We start from the raw sequence: 21,850 nt of genomic DNA on the forward strand, positions 1-21,850 counted from the left end.
TGTTTTAAACAACAAACAATTATGTATGAAGCAGCACAAATATTTATAATTTCACTATAACACATGACTCATAAAACTAAGGTGCAACTATCGGACCTGATAGAGCAGTCGAAAAAGTCCTTAATAAATATTTAACTTTTGAGTGGCAGTATATTTTAATCCTTGCAAGCTTATTAGTCCCCTACCGGTTTCACCGGAGGGGACTTATGGTTTGCGCTCAGTCTGTCAGTCACACTTTTCTGGATCCTGCGATAACTTTATAAGTTCTTAATATTTTTTCATGAAATTTGGAACATGGATAGATGTCAATATGGACATTATGCACGTCATTTCATTTCGTTCCTTTGTAAAAAATTATGGTTGCTATGGCAACACATAGACTAGAAATACTGCTGAAATGGTGGTTTTCTGGATCCTGCGATAACTTTTAAAGTTCTTAATATTTTTCATGAAACTTGAAACATGCATAGATGGCAATATGGACATTATGCACGTCATTATACCCCCACAAACGAAGTTTAGGGGGTTATATAGGAGTGAACTTGTCAGTCGGTCGGTCGGTTGGTCAGTCGGTTTGTCTGTCGGTCCGTATTTAGTGTCCACTCTCTAATTCGAGTAGTTTTCATCCGATCTTTACCAAACTTTGTCAGAAGTAGTATCTACATGATGTCTAGGCCAAGTTCGAACATGGGCCTTTCCGGGTCAAAAACTAGGTCACAGGGTCACTTAGTGCGTTTTAAACATTCAGCATGTTTTCCGCTCTCTAATTCAAGTAGTTTTCATCCGATCTTCACCAAACTTGGTCAGAAGTTGTATCTAGATGATCTTAAGGCCAAGTTCCAACATGGGCCTTGCCAGGTCAAAAACTAGGTAACGGGGTCACTTAGTGTGTTTTTTAACATTCAGCATGGTGTCCTGTCTCTTATTCAAGTAGTTTTTATCCGATCTTCATCAAACTTGGTCAGAAGTTTTATCTAGATGATCTTAAGGCAAAGTTCGAATATGGGCCATGCCAGATCAAAAACTAGGTCACAGGGTCACTTAGTACGTTTTACACATTGAGCATGGTGTCCGCTCTTTATTTCAAGTAGTTTAAATCCGATCTTCTCCACACTTGGTCAGAAGTTGTAACTAGATGATGTGTAGGTCAAGTTGGAACATGGGCCATGCCGGGTCAAAAACTAGGTCACGGGGTCACTTAATGTGTTTTAAACCTCATCATGTTGTCCGCTCTCTAATTCAAGTAGTTTTTATCCAATCTTCACCAAAATTGGTCAGAAGTTGTATCTCGATAATGTCTAGGGCAAGTTTTAATATGGGTCATGCCGGGTCAAAAACAAGGTCACGGGGTCACTTAGTGCGTTTTAAACATCACAATGTTGTCCGCTCTCTAATTCAAGTAGTTTTCATCCAATCTTCACCAAACTTGGTCAGAAGTTGTATCTAGATGATGTCTAGGTCAAGTTTGAATATGGGTCATGCAGGGTCAAAAACTAGGTCACTGGGTATCTTAGTGCGTTTTAAACCTCACCATGTTGTCCGCTTTCTTATTCAAGTAGTTTTCATCCAATCCTCACCAAACTTGGTCACAAGTTTTATCTAAATGATCTCTAGGACAAATTTGAACATGGGCCATTCCGGGCCTAAAACTAGGTCACAGGGTCACTTAGTGCATTTTTTAACATTCAGCATGGTGTCTGCTTTTTAATTCAAGTAGTTTACATCTGATCTTCACCAAACTTAATGAGAAGTTTTATGGAGATGATCTTAAGGCCAAGTTAAGACATGGGCCTTTCTGGGTCAAAAACTAGGTCAAGGGGTCACTTAGTGCGTTTTAAAAATTGAGCATGGTGTCCGCTGTTTTTTATGAAGACGACATGCAAAATATTATGTTTCAATGCAGCATGAAGAGGTATTCGTCACTTCTGTGACAAAGCTCTAGTTTCAGTTTGTTCCTACGTCAAACATTCTGGTTGCTATGGCAACAAATATATATTTAAAAAATCTGAAAATTGTGGAATTTCTCACAATGGTTAAGCCGGTAGGGGACTTATATTGCTTGACAATAGTCTTGTTTCTTTAATTTCGAGTTAAGAAACATGATATTAGTTACATCTTAATGCATGGTAAACTACTGGTAATACATAAACCAATGGTATGTAGTTTGTCAAGAATATGTGCTTTTTGTGTTTTATAAAATGGACTGTTTTTTGCTCTTTTCAGGATTTGTTTCCTTTTGATTTTGTATATTGCTCCACAATGAGGTTAATACAGGAAAAGATTTGTTAAATAAAGACAAGTTTTGGTGCACCCAGTTAGGAGGGGGTGGGGCACTTACCAAAGTCACTATCCTGTTGTCTGTTATATATAAGAGTCTCTTTCTGGAAAAACGGGGCTAAATGCATATGGGTCGCTCACAGGCTGATCAGGGAAGACTTTCATATGGGTTGCTCTCACAGGCTGATCCGGGAAGACTTTCATATGGGTTGCTCACAGGCTGATCAGGGAAGACTTTCATATGGGTTGCTCACAGGCTGATCAGGGAAGACTTTCATATGGGTTGCTCTCACAGTATGATCAGGGAAGACTTTCATATGGGTTGCTCACAGGCTGATCAGGGAAGACTTTCATATTGCTCACAGGCTGATCAGGGAAGACTTTCATATGGGTTGCTCTCACAGGCTGATCAGGGAAGACTTTCATATGGGTTGCTCACAGGCTGATCAGGGAAGACTTTCATATGGGTTGCTCACAGGCTGATCAGGGAAGTCTTTCATATGGGTTGCTCTCACAGGCTGATCAGGGAAGACTTTCATATGGGTTGCTCTCACAGGCTGATCAGGGAAGACTTTCATATGGGTTGCTCACAGGCTGATAAGGGAAGACTTTCATATGGGTTGCTCTCACAGGCTGATCAGGGAAGACTTTCATATGGGTTGCTCTCACAGGCTGATCAGGGAAGACTTTCATATGGGTTGCTCTCACAGGCTGATCAGGGAAGACTTTCCATCTACAATGGATTTTTGTTCAGAAGAGACATCCTTAAAACTAGAAATTCTTTAAAAGCCGAAACAATAATGGCCCCGATAAAGCCTGTGGGGACTGCACAGGCTAATCTGGGACAACACTTTACTCACATTCATTAAGCCTTGTTTTCCCATGAACTCAATCTTAACTCTAATGTTTTGCAGCAACCTGGTACCCCTGAAGAAGTTGATGTATCAGGCAAAGGCTGGGAGCTAAAACTGAAGTGGAAACCAGGACAGAGGCGCAGAGTGCGTGAGCGTAAATCTGAGAGTCAAGAGTCAGATGAGGGAGAGAGCGTCTTGGACAGCGAAGGTAGGGGCTTGATTTCATGCCTATCCCTTTAACCACTAAGATACGCACTTTGACACTTTTGAAGTCCCTTAGAATATCAAATGAAATTAAAGATTTTTTATACCCCCACAAACGAAGTTTAGGGGGGTATATAGGAGTGAGCTTGTCTGTCTGTCGGTCGGTCCGTATTAAGTGTCTGCTCTCTAATTCAAGTAGTTTTCATCCGATCTTCACCCAACTTGGTCAGAAGTTGTATCTACATGATGTCTAGGCCAAGTTCGAACATGGGCCTTGCCGGGTCAAAAACTAGGTCGCGGGGTCACTTAGTGTGTTTTAAACATTCAGCATGTTGTCCGCTCTCTAATTCAAGTAGTTTTCATCCGATCTTCACCAAACTTGGTCAGAAGTTGTATCTAGATGATCTTAAGGCCAAGTTCAAACATGGGCCTTTGCCGGGTCAAAAACTAGGTCACGGGGTCACTTAGTGCGTTTTAAACATTCAGCATGTTGTCAGCTCTCTAATTCAAGTAGTTTTCATCCGATCTTCACCAAACTTGGTCAGAAGTTGTATCTAGATGATCTTAAGGCCAAGTTCGAACAGGGGCCTTGTCGAATCAAAAACTAGGTCACAGGGTCATTTAGTGTGTTTTTTAACATTCAGCATGGTGTCCTCTCTCTTATTGAAGTAGTTTTCATCCGATCTTCACCAAACTTGGTCAAAAGTTTTATCTAGATGATCTGAAGGCAAAGTTCGAACATGGGCCATGCCAGATCAAAAACTAGGTCACAGGGTCACTTGGTACGTTTTACATATTGAGCATTGTGTCTGCTCTCTATTTCAAGTAAATTAAATCCAATCTTCACCACACTTGGTCAGATGTTGTAACTAAATGATGTGTAGGTCAAGTTCGAACATGGGCCATGCCGTGTCAAAAACTAGGTCACTGGGTCACTTAGTGTGTGTTAAACCTCACCATGTTGTCCGCTCTCTAATTCAAGTACATGTAGTTTTCATCCAATCTTCACCAAAATTGGTCAGAAGTTGTATCTTGTTAATGTCTAGGGCAAGTTTGAATATGGGTCATGCCGGGTCAAAAACAAGGTCATGGGGTCACTTAGTGCGTTTTAAACCTCACAATGTTGTCCGCTCTCTAATTCAAGTAGTTTTCATCCAATCTTCACCAAACTTGGTCAGAAGTTGTATCTAGATGATGTCTAGGCCAAGTATGAATATGGGTCATGCCGGGTCAAAAACTAGGTCACGGGGTGTCTTAGTGCGTTTTAAACCTCACCATGTTTTTCGCTCTCTTATTCAAGTAGTTTTCATCCAAACCTCACCAAACTTGGTCACAAGTGTTATCTAAATGATCTCTAGGACAAGTTTGAACATGGGCTATTCTGGGCCTAAAACTAGGTCACGGGGTCACTAAGTGCGTTTTTTAACATTCCGCATGGTGTCCGCTCTCTAATTCAAGTAGTTTACATCCGATCTTCACCAAACTTGGTCAGAAGTTTTATGGAGATGATCTTAAGGTCAAGTTAGAACATGGGACTTTCTGGGTCAAAAACTAGGTCAAGGGGTCACTTATTGCGTTTTAAAAATTGAGTATGGTGTCCGCTGTTTTTTGTGAAGACGACATGCAAAATATTATGTGTCAATGCGGCATGTGGGGGTATTCGTCACGTCTGTAACAAAGCTCTAGTTTAACATCATTTAAGTTCTATTAAAGGCTTCATTTATAGACCTAAGATACTGATGAGCAGCAAACAGCATAAACCTGAACAGCCTGCAAGTTACTAGAATGCAGAATGCACAGGCTAATCTGGTACAACACTTTACTCACATCCATTAAGCCCCGTTTTTCTAGATCAGATATGATTGTCGTGTGTGGAAGAGTCTAATCACAGTGTTTACCCATGTTGTGTTTCTCAGATGAGGCTGCCCATGAAGAGGAGGGGGAGGTGGGGGAAGGTGTGGTAGTGAGGAAGTCATGTGACTGCAGTAACCATGGCGACCACGAGGGTGAGGCTGACAGCGGGGAGTCAGGCAGTGAGGACATGGAGTCAGACGACTCCAGTGAGGGCATGGAGGGCATTGACATTGAGGTTAGCCATTGTAAATGTCCTGGAATCTGTCAGACAAATATGATCCCAAAAAACTCGATTTTTGTTGAACATCAGGGCATCATCAGACTGGATTTTGTGTAAAATGTGTTATCTCGCTTTGATGCTGACATATTTCCTTCAATTACTTTTGAATATGTGTGAAATCTTCTCAAGTAATAAATATCCTTTCATGCTGTGAAACATTGATAGCAGATCAGGTATAATTTTACAGGTTATAAGACAATGTGTCTGAGAGATTCTTTGGGGGGTTCAGAAGTCTAAAAATGTGTATTATAACAGTAAAAATTATAGTTTTGTATTTGTTATTGTAAAGTGTGATTTAGTTTCTTTATTCAATACAGATTAGCGAAGCTTGCCCTGAAAAATTATCGTTATTGATTTTCTCAATCTTCAAGCAAAATCTGAACTTGAACAAGGAATGTTAAATAAAATATGTACGCTATCTCATTATAGTATTATTAATCAAATTTGTTTATTTAAGTGAAATTCTAAACGCAAATACTGACTTGTTTACTCGTAGAGCAGAATTTGTTTGCAGTTGTATGAAATTCTTATTATCCCCCGCCAGGCGGAGGGATATTGTTTTGGCGTTGTCCGTCCGTCCCTCTTTCCGTCCGCCCGGCACTTTTGTGTCCGGAGCCATATCTTGGAAGTGCTTTGGCAGATTTCATTGAAACTTGGTATGAGTATATATATGGATAAGAGGATGATGCACGCCAAATGGCATTGAACACCATCGAATACTAACAGAGTTATGGCCCTTTGTAATTTGAAAAAATGTTTTTTTTTGTGTGTCCGGAGCCATATCTTGTGTCCAGAAGTATAATGGCGGGGATATCAAATCAACGAATTTGCTTGTTGCTTTGATTTTATGGACTTCTGAACTTGTATTCTTATTCTCTTTTTGTATTCATCAATGTTTTGTCTGTTTAAAAAAAAATATCAGTAAGATATTGTATACTTGCTTCATATGTCCACTGTTATATTACTGCAGTATTATACATGATACTTGTAAATAAGTCAAAAGTGACTACTGTTACGTCGCGAAAACTTTGTAAAAAACATCCCAATGAATTGCAGTCACTTCAAAAGCTTCACCAGGCCCGGCGTAAGCAGGGCCAACACCAACACCTGCACCATCACACGAGGAAGCACGCGGCCCATGTGCAGCATGTGCACAAACACGGCAACCTGGAGGGGGAGAGCTCCAGTGACCTTGACCCTGATGATGAGGAGGAGGAGGAGGAGGAATATGAGTACATGGACTCAGACGAAGAAGAACTCTTGAAACAGCAGAAGTTAAAGGTATGCAGTTGTTCTTTGTCAGTCCATTTGAGCGGCATTGTGAGAAAACTGGGCTAAATGCATGTGTGTTAAGTATCTTCCCAGATAAACCTGTGCAGTCAGCAAAGACTTATCAAGAACCAGTCAGCAAAGACTTATCAAGAACCAGTCAGCAAAGACTTATCAAGAACCAGTCAGCAAAGACTTATCAAGAACCAGTCAGCAAAGACTTATCAAGAACCAGTCAGCAAAGACTTATCAAGAACCAGTCAGCAAAGACTTATCAAGAACCAGTCAGCAAAGACTTATCAAGAACCAGTCAGCAAAGACTTATCAAGAACCAGTCAGCAAAGACTTATCAAGAACCAGTCAGCAAAGACTTATCAAGAACCAGTCAGCAAAGACTTATCAAGAACCAGTCAGCAAAGACTTATCAAGAACCAGTCAGCAAAGACTTATCAAGAACCAGTCAGCAAAGACTTATCAAGAACCAGTCAGCAAAGACTTATCAAGAACCAGTCAACAAAGACTTATCAAGAACCAGTCAGCAAAGACTTATCAAGAACCAGTCAGCAAAGACTTATCAAGAACCAGTCAGCAAAGACTTATCAAGAACCAGTCAGCAAAGACTTATCAAGAACCAGTCAGCAAAGACTTATCAAGAACCAGTCAGCAAAGACTTATCAAGAACCAGTCAGCAAAGACTTATCAAGAACCAGTCAGCAAAGACTTATCAAGAACCAGTCAGCAAAGACTTATCAAGAACCAGTCAGCAAAGACTTATCAAGAACCAGTCAGCAAAGACTTATCAAAAACGACACTTTCCGCGTACACTAGATTATTCTTTAGAAAGGAAATCCTTTAACATTATAAACAAAATATTATAAACAAAACTTATGGTATGCATGTAGTTTTAAAAATGGTAAGAATTGGTTCGCAATTATTACGATACAAATATGTAGCCGTACCAAACATAAAACAAAAGAAATAGGTAAGCAAAAATGAGATAATATAAAGGCTAGACAAAAAAGTCACACCTGTCTGAAGTTAAATCTATTGCCTCCCGCAAATCACAGTATAACAGTGACGCAAACAGTGTAGTTCCACTGAACAGGGGGTTGCTGTATTCCAGATGATGCTATATTTATATGGAATTTAAATATAGACAGAATATACACACAAGAAGTAGAGGATATTTGTTGGATTTGGTGAAATATTGATTTTAATTCACAAGTGGTCATAGAAAAAATATATTTTCTATGATCATGAGTGATTTAAAATCGATATTCCACCGAATCCAATAAATTTTCTTTTTATTTTATGCTTTTTTTTCACCATTTATACACATTGTTGAAGAGTTTAACTGAAGTATTTCGCTGGGATAATTAAGTCATTTCGTCAAAAAATGACGTCATTTCACAGTATATAGTGAAAATTATCGATAATTCTCACTGTTTGAAACAGTGAAATATCAGTTTTAATTCACTGATATTTCTCTATGAACCACTGGAAAGCATAAAATAAAACCAGTGATCAATCATTCTGTGTTGTGTTGATGAGGGCACTTCGGAAAGTCAGATATAGGTTACACATTGTTGACTTCAGGTGGAGTACCGGGATTCTGATACAGCATAGCCCGGAAGTGAAGTGTTACTTCAGTGAAATTTTTAAATACACTTTTTTGTGAAAACAAATGTTTTCTATTGGAAATCTATTAAGATAATAAGCATTGTTTCTTTAGTCGAATAAAACACACATTGCTATAGTGGAAAAAACACCAAAATGGATGTGTGATTGAAATTGCAAAAAAGTTTTGTTGTCAACTTCTTAAAATTCTGAATTAATTTGCTAGTTTAAGTAGTTGTTATTTTGTCAGGAATGTGATTTCTAAGGCTTACAAAATGTCGTTTGTATTAAATAATCCGATCAACCTTTGGTGACACTTTAATTACAGTTGCAAAAATACTATTTTTATATACATTGATGAAGAGTTTAACTAAAGAATTTCGCTGGGATAATTAAGTCATTTCGTCAATTGTTTTGGTCGGTCCATCGGTTGGTCCTTCCGTCCGTCCACCAGATGGTTTCCGGATGATAACTCAAGAACGCTTAGGCCTAGGATCATGAAACTTCATAGGTACATTGATCATGACTGGCAGATGACCCCTATAGATTTTCAGGTCACTAGGTCAAAGGTCAAGGTCACAGCGACTCGAAATAGTAAAATGGTTTCTGGATGATAACTCAAGAATGCTTATGCCTAAGATCATGAAACTTCATAGGTACATTGATCATGACTGGCAAATAACCCCTATTGATTTTCAGGCCACTAGGTCAAAGGTCAAGGTCACAGTGACGGGAAACAGTCAAATGGTTTCCGGATGATAACTTAAGAATGCTTACGCCTAGGATCATGAAACTTCATAGGTACATTGATAATGACTGGCAGATGACCCCTATTGATTTTCAGGTCACTAGGTCAAAGGTCAAGGTCACAGTGACTTGAAATAGTAAAATGGTTTCAGGATGATAACTCATGAATGCTTATGCCTAGGATCATGAAACTTCATAGGTAGATTGATCATGACTGGCAGATGACCCTAATTTCAGGTCACTTGGTCAAAGGTCAAGGTCACAGTGACTCGAAACAGTAAAATGGTTTCCTGATGATAACTCAAGAATACTTAGGCCTAGGATCATGAAACTTCATAGGTACATTTATCATGACTGTCAGATGACCCCTATTGATTTTCAGGAAATAAATTTAGCCAACTTGCCTTCCTTTATTTTTTGATGATGTTAGAGAAAGTTTTGTTTTTAATGTATAGGGCATGATATTATAATTAAACATCATAATGACACTAAAATGCAGCCCTGTTTTGTTTTACATTCAGTATAAGATACAACTTTCATGCAGATGATAAGATAATAACGAAAGTCAGATCTTCCACAGAAGTGGTTCAGATTGATAGAATTTCACTTTGTCAGTTCTGATGCATGGATGTTTTTTGTAAAATAGTGTCAACTTAGCACTGAAAGTCACAAACATACAACTGTGTGAAGTTGTTAAACTGTTAAACACATAATACAAAGGAAACCCACATAACTGGTTTCTCTCTAAACAAGAATCATCTCAAACTGTTTATTTGTCTGATGCCATTATTTTGCCTTACAAAGTGCATAGAAATCTCATTAAAAACATAATCATTTCGATTCCAGATTCCTGTCACACAGATGCCTGTCATTAAAATTAGGTCCAAACTTCATTGTAAGGCTTTAAGATATTGCAAATAATACCATTCAAGATTTTTTTTAAATTACAAAAAATAAAATCCGCAAATCAATGCAAAGCGACGATTTATCATGTGAGAGTTGTGTGTGTTTGTAGGAGCTTATGAAGGCACGCAGTCAGGAGCACAGTGAGGAAGAGTCAGAGTATGAGGAGGAGGAAGAGGGGGAGGAAGAAGAGGAGGAGGAGGAGGAGGGAGAGGATCCTACCCGGCAAGCACGTTACTACCAGGTGAGGCAATAGAGAGGTCGCCTTGCCATTGAGGATATGGTGTCTGCTTAGTGACTACGTGGTCATGGATTAATAAGACTCAGGCTTTCAGTGCAATCAAGCTAAAATAAATAGATTTTAACTAAAATTATAGAGAGAGGTTTTGTAAGCAAAATTAGACTTGATTAAAAATATTTTAATATTGGATTTCAGTTCCTTGTTTATGTTTTGACCTATGCTCAGAAAGGTGGGCTGTTTGGGTAACTTAATGTTGTGTTTGTAGGTCAAGTTTTGTTCCTAAGTAACTCTTGTTGATGGATTGCAATGTTTGCACAACCTCTGTTATGAGTGACGATGTTCATGCTAGAAAACTGTTACCCTCGGTTGCAATTCCTTCAAGTTTATTGAATGGACTTCTATTAAATAGCAATTTGCAGGAGTAATTCCTGCGAGAGGTTACAGACACAACAATCTGCCTTTAAAGTAACAAATTAAGCTTGTTCAAGGGTCAAACATGATACTTTTGTATTTGATATAGAAATGTTCAGCAGATGTAGAAGTTTCAGATTTAAATTCTAGATTAAGGCTACCTGTTGAATTTGTTTTATATGAAGACAACAATGGAACAGTCCACTAATACTTATAGCTATGTCATGTGCTGGTATTAACAAAAAGTTAAAATTAAAATGTCTTTAGGGTAATAGGTAAATGTATGACTTTTTGGGCAATTTGGCAAATAGCAAAGTAAACCCTGCATTTATATGATGGCACTCACACCACGACATTTTTTCCATTGAATGTGAATTGATGAAGATTTAGTAATTCACAGATGTGAATGTTGACAATAAATTGTTAACTTTGATGGGACATACCAGGCTCACCAGTTGGTCCTCAGACGAAAGAAAGAAATAGTAATGGCCAAGAAATCTCAGCAACAGCGAGAGAATAGCCCCAGTGGCCTTGGCAATGTGCCAACTGTTGTGGAGGAGGTGTCGTCAAGGAGACCACAAGGCGACCAGGGGCCAAGGACATCACAGGTTGGTAATGAGTGTTTGGTTCAGGAGTTTAATTTTCTCTTTAAGTGTGTGTGTTTTATTAGCTCATCTATTTTTTGAAAAAAAAATATGAGCTATTGTCATCACCTTGGCGTCGGCGTCTGCGTCAGCGTCGGCGTCCGGTTAAGTTTTGCGTTTAGGTCCACTTTTCTCAGAAAGTATCAATGCTATTGCATTCAAACTTGGTACACTTACTTACTATCATGAGGGGACTGGGCAGGCAAAGTTAGATAACTCTGGCGTGCATTTTGACTGAATTATGTGCCCTTTTTATACTTAGAAAATTGAAAATTTTGGTTAAGTTTTGCGTTTAGGTCCACTTTTTTTCAGAAAGTATAAATGCTATTGCATTCAAACTTGGTACACTTACTTACTATCATGAGGGGACTGGGCAGGCAAAGTTAGATAACTCTGGCGTGCATTTTGACAGAATTATGTGCCCTTTTTATACTTAGAAAATTGAAAATTTTGGTTAAGTTTTGTGTTTAGGTCCATTTTATTCCTTAAGTATCAAAGCTATTGCTTTTATACTTGCAACACTTACTAACTATCATAAGGGGACTGTGCAGGCAAAGTAATGTAACTCTGACTGGCATTTTGACAGAATTATGTGCCCTTTTTATGCTTAGAAAATTGAAAATTTGGTTAAGTTTTGTGTTTAGGTCCACTTTATTCCTACAGTATCAAAGCTATTGCTTTCATACTTGCAACACTTATTAACTATCATAAGGGGACTGTGCAGGCAAAGTTATGTAACTCTGACTGGCATTTGGACGGAATTATGGGCCCTTTATACTTAGAAAATTTGGTTAAGTTTTGTGTTTTGGTCCACTTTACCCCTAAATTATCATAGATATTGCTTTCATACTTGGAACACTCGCAAACTTTCATAAGGGTACAGTAAAAGGACAAGTTGCATAACTCTGGATGTCATTTTTATGGAATTATGGCCCTTTTTTGACTTAGTAACTTTGAATATATGGTTAAATTTTGTGTTTCGATCCACTTTACTTCTTAAGTATCAAGGCTATTGCTTTCAAACTTCAAATACTTTCATGCTATCATGAGGTTACTGTACCTGGCAAGTTGAATTTTACCTTGACCTTTGAATGATTAGACTCAAGGTCAAATTATTAACTTTTGCTAAAATTGCCATAACTTCTTTATTTATGATTAGATTTGATTGATACTTTGACAAAACTACTCTTACCTGACATACCACAATAGACTCCACCCAAACCATCCCCCGTGTCCCCCCCTTCTATTTTTTTTTTTTTTTTTTAAGATCATCTCACAAATGACCACCACACTATACCCCCCCCCCCCCCTCCCAATTTTTTTTTTTTTTAACGGTTAAAAAACAACTATTTATTTTTATTATTTTATGTTTGAAATACCCTACAACCATTGCACCCAAGAATCTCCCCCACCCCCCCCTCCCCCCACCCGAATCCCCCCCCCCCCCCCGAATCTCCCCCCCCCCCCCCCCCCCCCGAATCCCCCCCCCTATTTTTTTTTTTTTTTTTAAGATCATCTCACAAATTAACACCACACCCTCACACTATATCCCCCCCAACTCAACCCCCCCCAATTTTTTTTTTTTTTAAGATCATCTCACAAATTACCCCCCCACCCTCACACTATACCCCCCCACCTCCCCCCCCCCCAATTTTTTTTTTTTTTAACGGTTAAAAAACACAAATATTTATTTTTATTATTTTATGTTTGAAATACCGTGCAACCATCGCACCAAAGAATACCTCCCCCCCCCCCTCCCCCCTGGCATTTTTTTTGTGTGCATTTTTTTCGCATTTTTGGAAGATAATGTAATAAATGTCCACACCCCCACACTATACACCCCTCTTCACTCCACCCCTCCCTCCTTTGTGATTGAAAATGAGAGTCCCTTCACCTTTAAAAAGAAAATAGATGAGCGGTCTGCACCCGCAAGGCGGTGCTCTTGTTAATTTATGAGGTCCAACTGATCCTGAGGCTTCAATATGTGAGGACCAAGAGTGTGACTCAGCATTTCTACCTGATTTCTATTCAATTACTGTTTGGTGTTGTGCATTCATTTATATCAGCTGATGTATTCTCTATTACTGTGAAATCATTTATTTTTGCCAGCACGAAATTTTGTCATTTTTATAAAAATGACGTTTTCGTCAGCACTTAAATTCGCCAATTCCTGACTTTGAAAAAAAAATGCTTCAGTCAATATCCGATTTGTTTGTCCGAAATATATCGCGGTTGCAAAAATCGCAGTGGGGAAAGAGGGCACTTGAGTCACTTGCAGGAGGTGGCGCCTGTTTGTCACATGTCAATATGCTAGTCTTTTGTTATCAGGTGATCAGTAATTTGCCCCCATAGGGGTATCATTATTATGATTAGCGGATTAGTGGGATCGAATAACCGTTAACGCGTGTTTGAAACCCAGGTTTGAAACAGTGAAGCCAGTTGCCAATTGGTCCTATTCATTTATTATCATGGCCAAACTAATAACAATCTTACCTTTAATATCAGAGCAAATTAGAGAAGGTGCGAAGATTATTGGTTAAAATTAGTGTTAGCAAACTGTTTGGTCACTTTTCAATAAAGTTTCAAGAGTTTTGCATCGTAAATAGTTGATCACTTTAAGTTCAATAATTTCGGAAGTGTAAAATTAACAGTGCATTATGGGACAGCGGTTTCATAGGGCAAAGTTCAGATTTAATTGTAACAACCAATGGACGATTGAGTTTAACTTAGATTGAATGCAATAGGATACAAAGCAATGTTTTATTGCGTCATATTCAGTCATTTGAAACACGTGCTTTCCAGGGATTTCCTGGAAATCGCGCAAAAATAAAAGTGAATTTTTGAAAACAATTTTCCCACGTTTGGATGGAACTAATCGTCATGATTGCTAATTTCTCTTTACCTGTTACGTTTTCAATTGCTACAAGGAACAATTATTTGAAACATGTATTGTAAAACTTGTAAAAGATGTCAATGATTAAAAAGATCGATAGCCCATAAAACGAAGCAGCAGCTATTTTTACACCTGTATTGTAGTTTAAAGCAAACAACCAAACACAAATCAAAATGTTCTGTACTTATTTGTAATCAATGCGGAGAATGTATACGGTAAGTATATACATCACCATCTTTTAATTTTGTTAATTGTCTTTGATCCGGATCTAATCCGGTGCGTGGAGGCTGTATAATCTTCTGCAACAACACTGAAAAACACAATGCACACAATGGGTAATAAAGTTGTTAACAATTAGCGCTTATCATTACAACTCTACCTAAACGAAGTCAACGCAGTCGATACAGCTGTACTGCTTTCACGTTTTAGAGCAATGTCATGTGTAAGTTAAGTATGCTGTGTAATCTACACCCTTTTGTGTCAAAACCGGATTTATCTTGATTACGTAACAGACGGAGTATGTATGCGTGGATTACGTTGGATTTTAGTGCCTCATGCCTTTGGTAATTCAGTCTTAATTTGTTCAAATATGAGACATAATTGTTCGTTAGGATCTTGAATTCGTCAATCGGTCGACTGACGAAATATACGAAAATTAATGCCTGACGATATATAATGGTTTCACAGTAATTCCTGGGTTGGATTACAAGTAGTTCTTAGCCCAACTATTTAAAAATGAAAGCGGCTTATTTCCTCCCAGATAAACGCCCAAAGTTAACATCTCCAAAAACCACCGTTGCCCAAATACACTATAACTATTTGGAGATATTATGCTAATAAAATGTCATACTCAAAATAATTTATGAGATATTGGTTCCATGCCAAAGACTGCAAGTACAATTCCATTATTTAAATAGGGACGAATAAATATCCTTGTGTATAATACATGTAATGATTTGTGACAGATTCAAGTTTTCTTTCATTAAATATGTGTTGTAATTCAGGTAATTGAACATAATTGTTTTTAGAAAATTTAAAATATTACAGGCATTCTCATTATTTTTTAATGAGTTTTTTAGATTCAACATAAAATATCAACTGTTTTAAATATTACATTGTAGAAATTTAAATATTCATGTCATTATGAAAACATTGCCCCATGCTTGATGCTTGCACATTGTGTAACATGATTAACCCTGTTTCCATGAAATTACCAATAAAAAGTATTTGATGTAAAATAGAGGCATTTCCCACAATTGACTTTATGATGTCACACTTATGGTACAATTGCTTGTTTACTTTTAAAACATGGTGAGCGATTGTGTTTATGAAACACATTTATTGTCAATATTTGCTAGATTTGGTTATTTAACTGTAATTTGTGTGTGCTTTTTGTTCATAATCGTTTTTTGGTCATAATTCTACAAGGTCAAATGTCCGGACTTTTTTACTGTAAATGTTGATTTTCGCATTTAAGTGGTCCTTTTAAAAATGTGAGTTATTTAGTGACAACAGTGCAGCAAACTTCCTTTATCGTGGAAAATAATGTGTCCCTGTCAAATGCCCTATTGAATTTTTAGAATTGTTTTGTGTTAGCCTGCAAAAAATAATAAACTGTAAGCTTGTCTTTAGACTATCATATGTGCCTCCTCTCCTAGGACACAGACACTAGTGCTGTAGCTAATACTATCATATGTGCCTCCTCTCCTAGGACACAGACACTAGTGCTGTAGCTAATACTATCATATGTGCCTCCTCTCCTAGGACACAGACACTAGTGCTGTAGCTAATACTATCATATGTGCCTCCTCTCCTAGGACACAGACACTAGTGCTGTAGCTAATACTATCATATGTGCCTCCTCTCCTAGGACACAGACACTAGTGCTGTAGCTAATACTATCATATGTGCCTCCTCTCCTAGGACACAGACACTAGTGCTGTAGCTAATACTATCATATGTGCCTCCTCTCCTAGGACACAGACACTAGTGCTGTAGCTAAAACTATCATATGTGCCTCCTCTCCTAGGACACAGACACTAGTGCTGTAGCTAATACTATCATATGTGCCTCCTCTCCTAGGACACAGACACTAGTGCTGTAGCTAATACTATCATATGTGCCTCCTCTCCTAGGACACAGATACTAGTGCTGTAGCTAATACTATCATATGTGCCTCCTCTCCTAGGACACAGACACTAGTGTTGTAGCTAATACTATCATATGTGCCTCCTCTCCTAGGACACAGACACTAGTGCTGTAGCTGCAGCCGTCATTGCTGAAAATGAAGTTAGAGAGACAGGCAACAAGGGAGAACAAACAGAAATCTATGACTGTTCCCACATTGGTGAACCTTCTCCTAAAAAACGCCAACGCCATACAGGGTGAGTGCTTAATTGTGTTTGTATGGTGTAATTTGGTTGTAAATGCTAAGTTGGTCTCATGGAATTTCAGCTTAGATGATTTGATTTAATTCAAAGAACTGTCAGAATGATAGGTACAGTTAAATCAATAGTTGTAGTCTTGTGTATGGGCTTAATCAGACGGTGAGTCACAGCAGGAAGTAAGACTGCTCATCTATATGAGTCATGCTCTGTGAAAAGCATGTTCAATGCATGTGCGTAAAGTGTTGTCCCAGATTAGCCTGTGTAGTCTGCACAGACCAATCAGGGACAACACTTTCAGCCTTAACTGGATTTTTGCTAAGAAGAGACTTTCTTGAAACGCAAAATATCATAAAAGCGGAAAGTGTTGACCCTGATTAGCCTGTGCAGACAGCACAGGCTGATCCGAGACGACACTACGCACATGTATTAAAACAGCTTTTCATATTGCACGGCTAATATTTTGTAATGGAAAATTTACCAGACATTTGCAGGGCTCATCATCGGCTGAACATTTCCTGCAGCCAAATGAAACTAATGCCATTGACATTCTTCTCAATTACACTCGATGAATTGTTATAAAGAATGGAATTTTGTTTAAAGCCAAAGCTGCTAAGTTATAGCGGTTGGCAAAATATTGTATCAAAGGGTTATTTTGAGTCCATGTGATGAGCTTACATGGCAGTGACATAAGATTTAAATGTGCTGTCAAGATTGCTCCATCCTCAGTGAAATTATCACTTTGTTATATGAACCACTGTAGCTATTTATCTCCCTAATACACGCGTGTCTCACTGCCAGGGCCTTCCAAAGTGGAGAGATGAGTGTTGATGATGGCAGCTGTCACAGCTCACACCTGAGCAACAAGTCTGAGAAGAACATGGCAGACTTTGACGGGGAGGACCTACAGAGCGATGACGAGCTTTCGCAAATAAATGCACACGCACCCTTTGGACACCTGTCCAGTATGGCGTCCATGTACCACACACACATGCCACATGGTAGGAGGGAACTTTACTCCTTAAGCAGTAGATTAATTGGGATGGGGATTTTTAAGAGGAGGATGGTGGTGGTGGTGGTGGTGGGGATAATAATCATGATGATGATGTTAATGATGATGATGATGATTTCAGGATTAGAAGAAGCTTACTTGATTTGAATAGAAATATGGTGTGAAATAATTTTAATTTTTAGCTCGGCTGTTGTCGGAGAAAACCCGAGGTATTGTCATAGCCAGCTTGTCGTGTCGTCTGCCGTAGGCGTCGTGCTAAAACCTAAACATTGGCTCTAAAATCAAAGTGCTTCCACGTACAACTTTGAAACTTCATATGTAGATGCATCTTGATGAGTTCTACATGTCACACCCTTTTTTGGGTCACTAGGTCAAAGGTCATGCTCACTGTGACCTCTATAAAAAAAAATTCTGACAAGCTTTCATTTATTCAAAACTGAACCCTCAGCCGAGCATTGGCACCCGTTATGCGGTGCTCTTGTTATAACAAGTCTTTGATTTAAATCCATATGAAAAAGACAACAAAATTACTTTTATCATGTAGCAACATCAACATAAGCTTCTTAACTCAGTTATTTTAGAAATCATTGCCAGGTAATGGGTCTCAATATTTCAGTAATAAACCAGCGCCCACAGAAGGAGCCCCCTGCCCACTCAGCCATGCTTCCAGCGTGTTCAGATTTCAACTTTAAGGACGTGTGCAAGTCAGGCAGCACGCTGCTCTGGGACCTGGTGCAGGACGATAAGGCTGTAAGTATGCAAATACAAATTACTTTTTGGATGAGCTGCAAAGTCATTATTATTCATGTGACTTCAGTTTTTGTTGTTTTGTAGTTAGACAGACCTACAAATTTAAGATCCAGGCAAACAAGTATTTCCACTTTTTTTTGAAAGACCAACAGCAACAACATATTGGACTAGTAATTAATTGCTCCAATATAATTGTGTCTTAGTTAGCTACATTCAGAATTAAAAAAGCTGCCTTATGGTCAGACCGATTCTTGGTATATAAATATCTGAGCACCTAAAAATGTGTTGGTCATGTCTTTCAGATGGGCGGCTTTAAAAAAGCCTACAATTTCCATTTTGAATTATGAACGTTATGAATGCATAATTGACTGGTTTCTGCTTGTCGCGTTGGAAGTTACATATTTTTGTTTTGTTTAAAATGATTAACTGCTTTTGTGTTGATTAATCTGTGAGCTACTGGTTTAAAGCTAGATTATATGCAACACGTGTGCATGATATAAGCCTTGTAAAACTGGGCTTAATGCATGTACGTAAGGTGTTGTCTCAAATTAGCCTGTACAGTCTGCTCAGGTTTAGGAGGGACAACACTTTCCACCTAGACTGGATTTTTGTTTAGAAGAGACTTTCTATTAACCCTTTGCATGCTGGGAAATTTGTCTTCTGCTAAAATGTCGTCTGCAGAATTTCTAAAATTAGCATTTTCTTCATTTTTTTTCAAAGAATACTATCAGAATAGCAAACAGTTTGGATCCTGATCAGACGCCACGTTCTGTGGCGTCTCATCTGGATCCAAACTGTTTGCAAAGGCCTTTAAAATTCAGCTCCAGCGCTTTAAGGGTTAAAACATAAATTCCATAACAGCGGAAAGTGTCGTCCCAGATTAGCCTATGCACGCAGCACAGGCTAATCTGGGTTGATACTCTGTGCACATGCATTAAGCCTTGTTTTCCCAGAACAAGTCTAATGTTGATCTCCATGATGCCTTTCTTTGCAGCACTTACTGCCCGAGGGTTTGGCCATGGATGCTGAAAAGGTGCTGTGTAGCCTCGTGTGCTTCTGTACGGACAGACGCATCAAGAAGAAGTTTGTGGAGGCCTGCATTGAGAACCTGGCCAACCACAGGTGGGAAATTTTTGCGTGTGCAAAATTTATTTTAGTTTCACCACAAAGTTATACTTTTGTGTATATACATATCAGGTGGAGCCAATAGTAATCCAATGTGTCTATTGTAAGCTATATAAGCTAGCAGCATATGGAGGAGCATAATGTTCTTCTTTAACTTTCTTTTGTTGAGTACCCGTAAAACCAAAATACACAAAAAAGCAAATACAATTTTGTATACAGATATATTTGTTTGTTGGTTGACCCTGCCTGTGTGCTACATAACTTGATAAGCATGTCTGGATCGAGGCTGACATGCTGCCATTTTTTGTTTGTTAATACAGATCAAAATACAGTTAAAATGTACCTGTTTAGTTGCCAAAATGTTAAATGATAACGAATTATTGACTTCAAAATAAATTTGGAATTTTAGGAATGATATACATTCATATTGGCAATCAAAATGGATTGTCTGAAGAAATAAAAGAATCCTTTTAGCAGAATTGCTTATACATAGAAATCACATTAGATAAACGTGTCATTGTTAAGCATATTATAAAACAATGTTGAAAAACTATGATTGGTTGTGACTTGTCAAATAACAATCAAGTTGGCTCATTGTTGGTTTATATTTCAGTTTTAATGAACAGCTCATGGTTGTCTTATTCAATCAATTAACATTAAATCCGTGGACAATGAACTTTTGACAAACAGAAGCAGAGCAAATTTATTATTTTTGTCGCCTATTGAATCTGCATTTTGCAACATCCATAACACTGCTTTGTTTTCCATGTTTACTAGGTCAGTTGTGGTGTCGCTGCGTCTGCTACCGAAGATCATCTGCTCGTTCCAGCAGTACCGCAGTGACACCAACTGTCACCCCATCACACAGTGGGCTGAGAAGGAACTTGACCTTATGGCCCATTTCTTCATTGACCTCGTACACTACACGGAGAAGTACAGGGAACATGGGACCCCCCAGAATGCATTGTGAGTTGATTTTTTGTTGACATTTTGCTTGTGGATTTAATGGGATATGAAGAATTTTTCTTAAAATTCACATGTGTTTGGTTGATATTTAACTTTTTCTAAACTTTGTATTAAAGATTTTGTTACCTTATTATGCCTATTTAACAGATTTGGGTTGGTAGGAGTATATAGATTTGCTCTTGTCCGTTTCTATCAATATGATTTTTGCATTGCATGTAAAAACTTCGATCAAATTCTCCTAATGAATTTTTTTTTATGGAAATAATTAATATTTCTGCATGTGATCGTTTATTCTTATTACAGGGGGATTCTTGAAAAAAGTAACAAAAGAAATATAATTACCTTTCTTATTTTGGGGCAGTGTTAGTAAAATTTCTGTTTGGACTAATTAATGAATTATTAGGCATAATATGATTTTTAACACTAAATAGTACACTTACATGCAGACCTTTTTTCTTTTAAATTCAGGTTAAGATACAACTTCCATGCAGATGATAAGATAAAAAGAAAGTCAGATCTTCCACAAAAGTGGTTCAGTTTGATAGATTTCACTACGTTATCTGATGCATGGATGTTTTGTGTAAAATTGTGTCCACCAAATATCACATAACATATTTACCAGCCTGTGAGCGTGTGCACCATCAGACTCGGTTTGTTTGACAGAACTGGACTTAACAAAAATTGTCATCAATTAATTTCAAAAAGGTTTTGCTCCTGAAATGATGAAAAGTTAAAGACATTCTGAACATCATGTTGAATTTGGTGAATTTGATATTGTGGTTCCATTTCGGTTTACATTTGTGCATTTTTGAGAAAAAAGTGGATGTCTGTATCAAAAGACAAATGTCTCATGTAAGTGTTTATTGTTCCATCGATCTAGTGTGCTCTGGCTAAACAGGGAAGACACTTTCCACTGTAATGGAATTTGTTTGTTTAAAGGAAGTTTCTTCTAAATTTAAGTCCAGTTTAGGCAGAAAGTGATGTCCATGATTAGCCTGTGCAGACTGCACAAGCTAATCTGGGACAACACTGTACGCACATGCAATAAACACAGTTTTCCCAGAACGGATCTTATGTATTAAAGTATGTATATGTGTGTGAACAATATGTGCATGGTTTTATTCTGTTGCAGGTACGACCATAAGGAGGAGGTTCAAGTGAGACTGGCGTTCCTGGCAGCACTTTTTACTTCCACGTGTTCCACAGATACATTCCGTATGCAGACTTTTTCAGTTTGACCAATAGTGCATATTGTTTCTTATGGCATATTACACTGTTTTAATTAATGCTGTGCTTGGCATTAAGAACTACATTTATTTAATGCTTTCCGGTGGTTTATAGAGAAATATCAGTGAATTAAAACTGATAATTTCACTGTTTCAAACAGTGAAAATTATCAGTGAGAATTATCGATAATTT

At 38.1% G+C, this 21,850-nt stretch overlaps 1 protein-coding gene across 4 annotated transcripts in view; it reads left to right on the plus strand.

Annotated features, from left to right (window-relative positions):
• LOC127872860 (ubiquitin carboxyl-terminal hydrolase 34-like) overlaps nt 1-21,850 on the plus strand; it is a 130,260-nt gene that overhangs the window by 29,183 nt on the left and 79,227 nt on the right. For all 4 annotated transcript variants that reach the window (XM_052416301.1, XM_052416302.1, XM_052416303.1 and 1 more), the window contains 11 exons: nt 3,192-3,339; nt 5,252-5,424; nt 6,526-6,750; nt 10,118-10,249; nt 11,104-11,265; nt 16,436-16,578; nt 17,380-17,579; nt 18,207-18,340; nt 19,335-19,462; nt 20,243-20,431; nt 21,564-21,646. In XM_052416301.1, the coding sequence (XP_052272261.1) occupies nt 3,192-3,339; nt 5,252-5,424; nt 6,526-6,750; nt 10,118-10,249; nt 11,104-11,265; nt 16,436-16,578; nt 17,380-17,579; nt 18,207-18,340; nt 19,335-19,462; nt 20,243-20,431; nt 21,564-21,646 (1,717 nt within the window). The remainder of the gene's footprint in view (nt 1-3,191; nt 3,340-5,251; nt 5,425-6,525; nt 6,751-10,117; nt 10,250-11,103; nt 11,266-16,435; nt 16,579-17,379; nt 17,580-18,206; nt 18,341-19,334; nt 19,463-20,242; nt 20,432-21,563; nt 21,647-21,850) is intronic.

The sequence above is a fragment of the Dreissena polymorpha genome, chromosome 3 (genome assembly GCF_020536995.1).
Source record: "Dreissena polymorpha isolate Duluth1 chromosome 3, UMN_Dpol_1.0, whole genome shotgun sequence".
NCBI lineage: Eukaryota > Metazoa > Mollusca > Bivalvia > Myida > Dreissenidae > Dreissena > Dreissena polymorpha.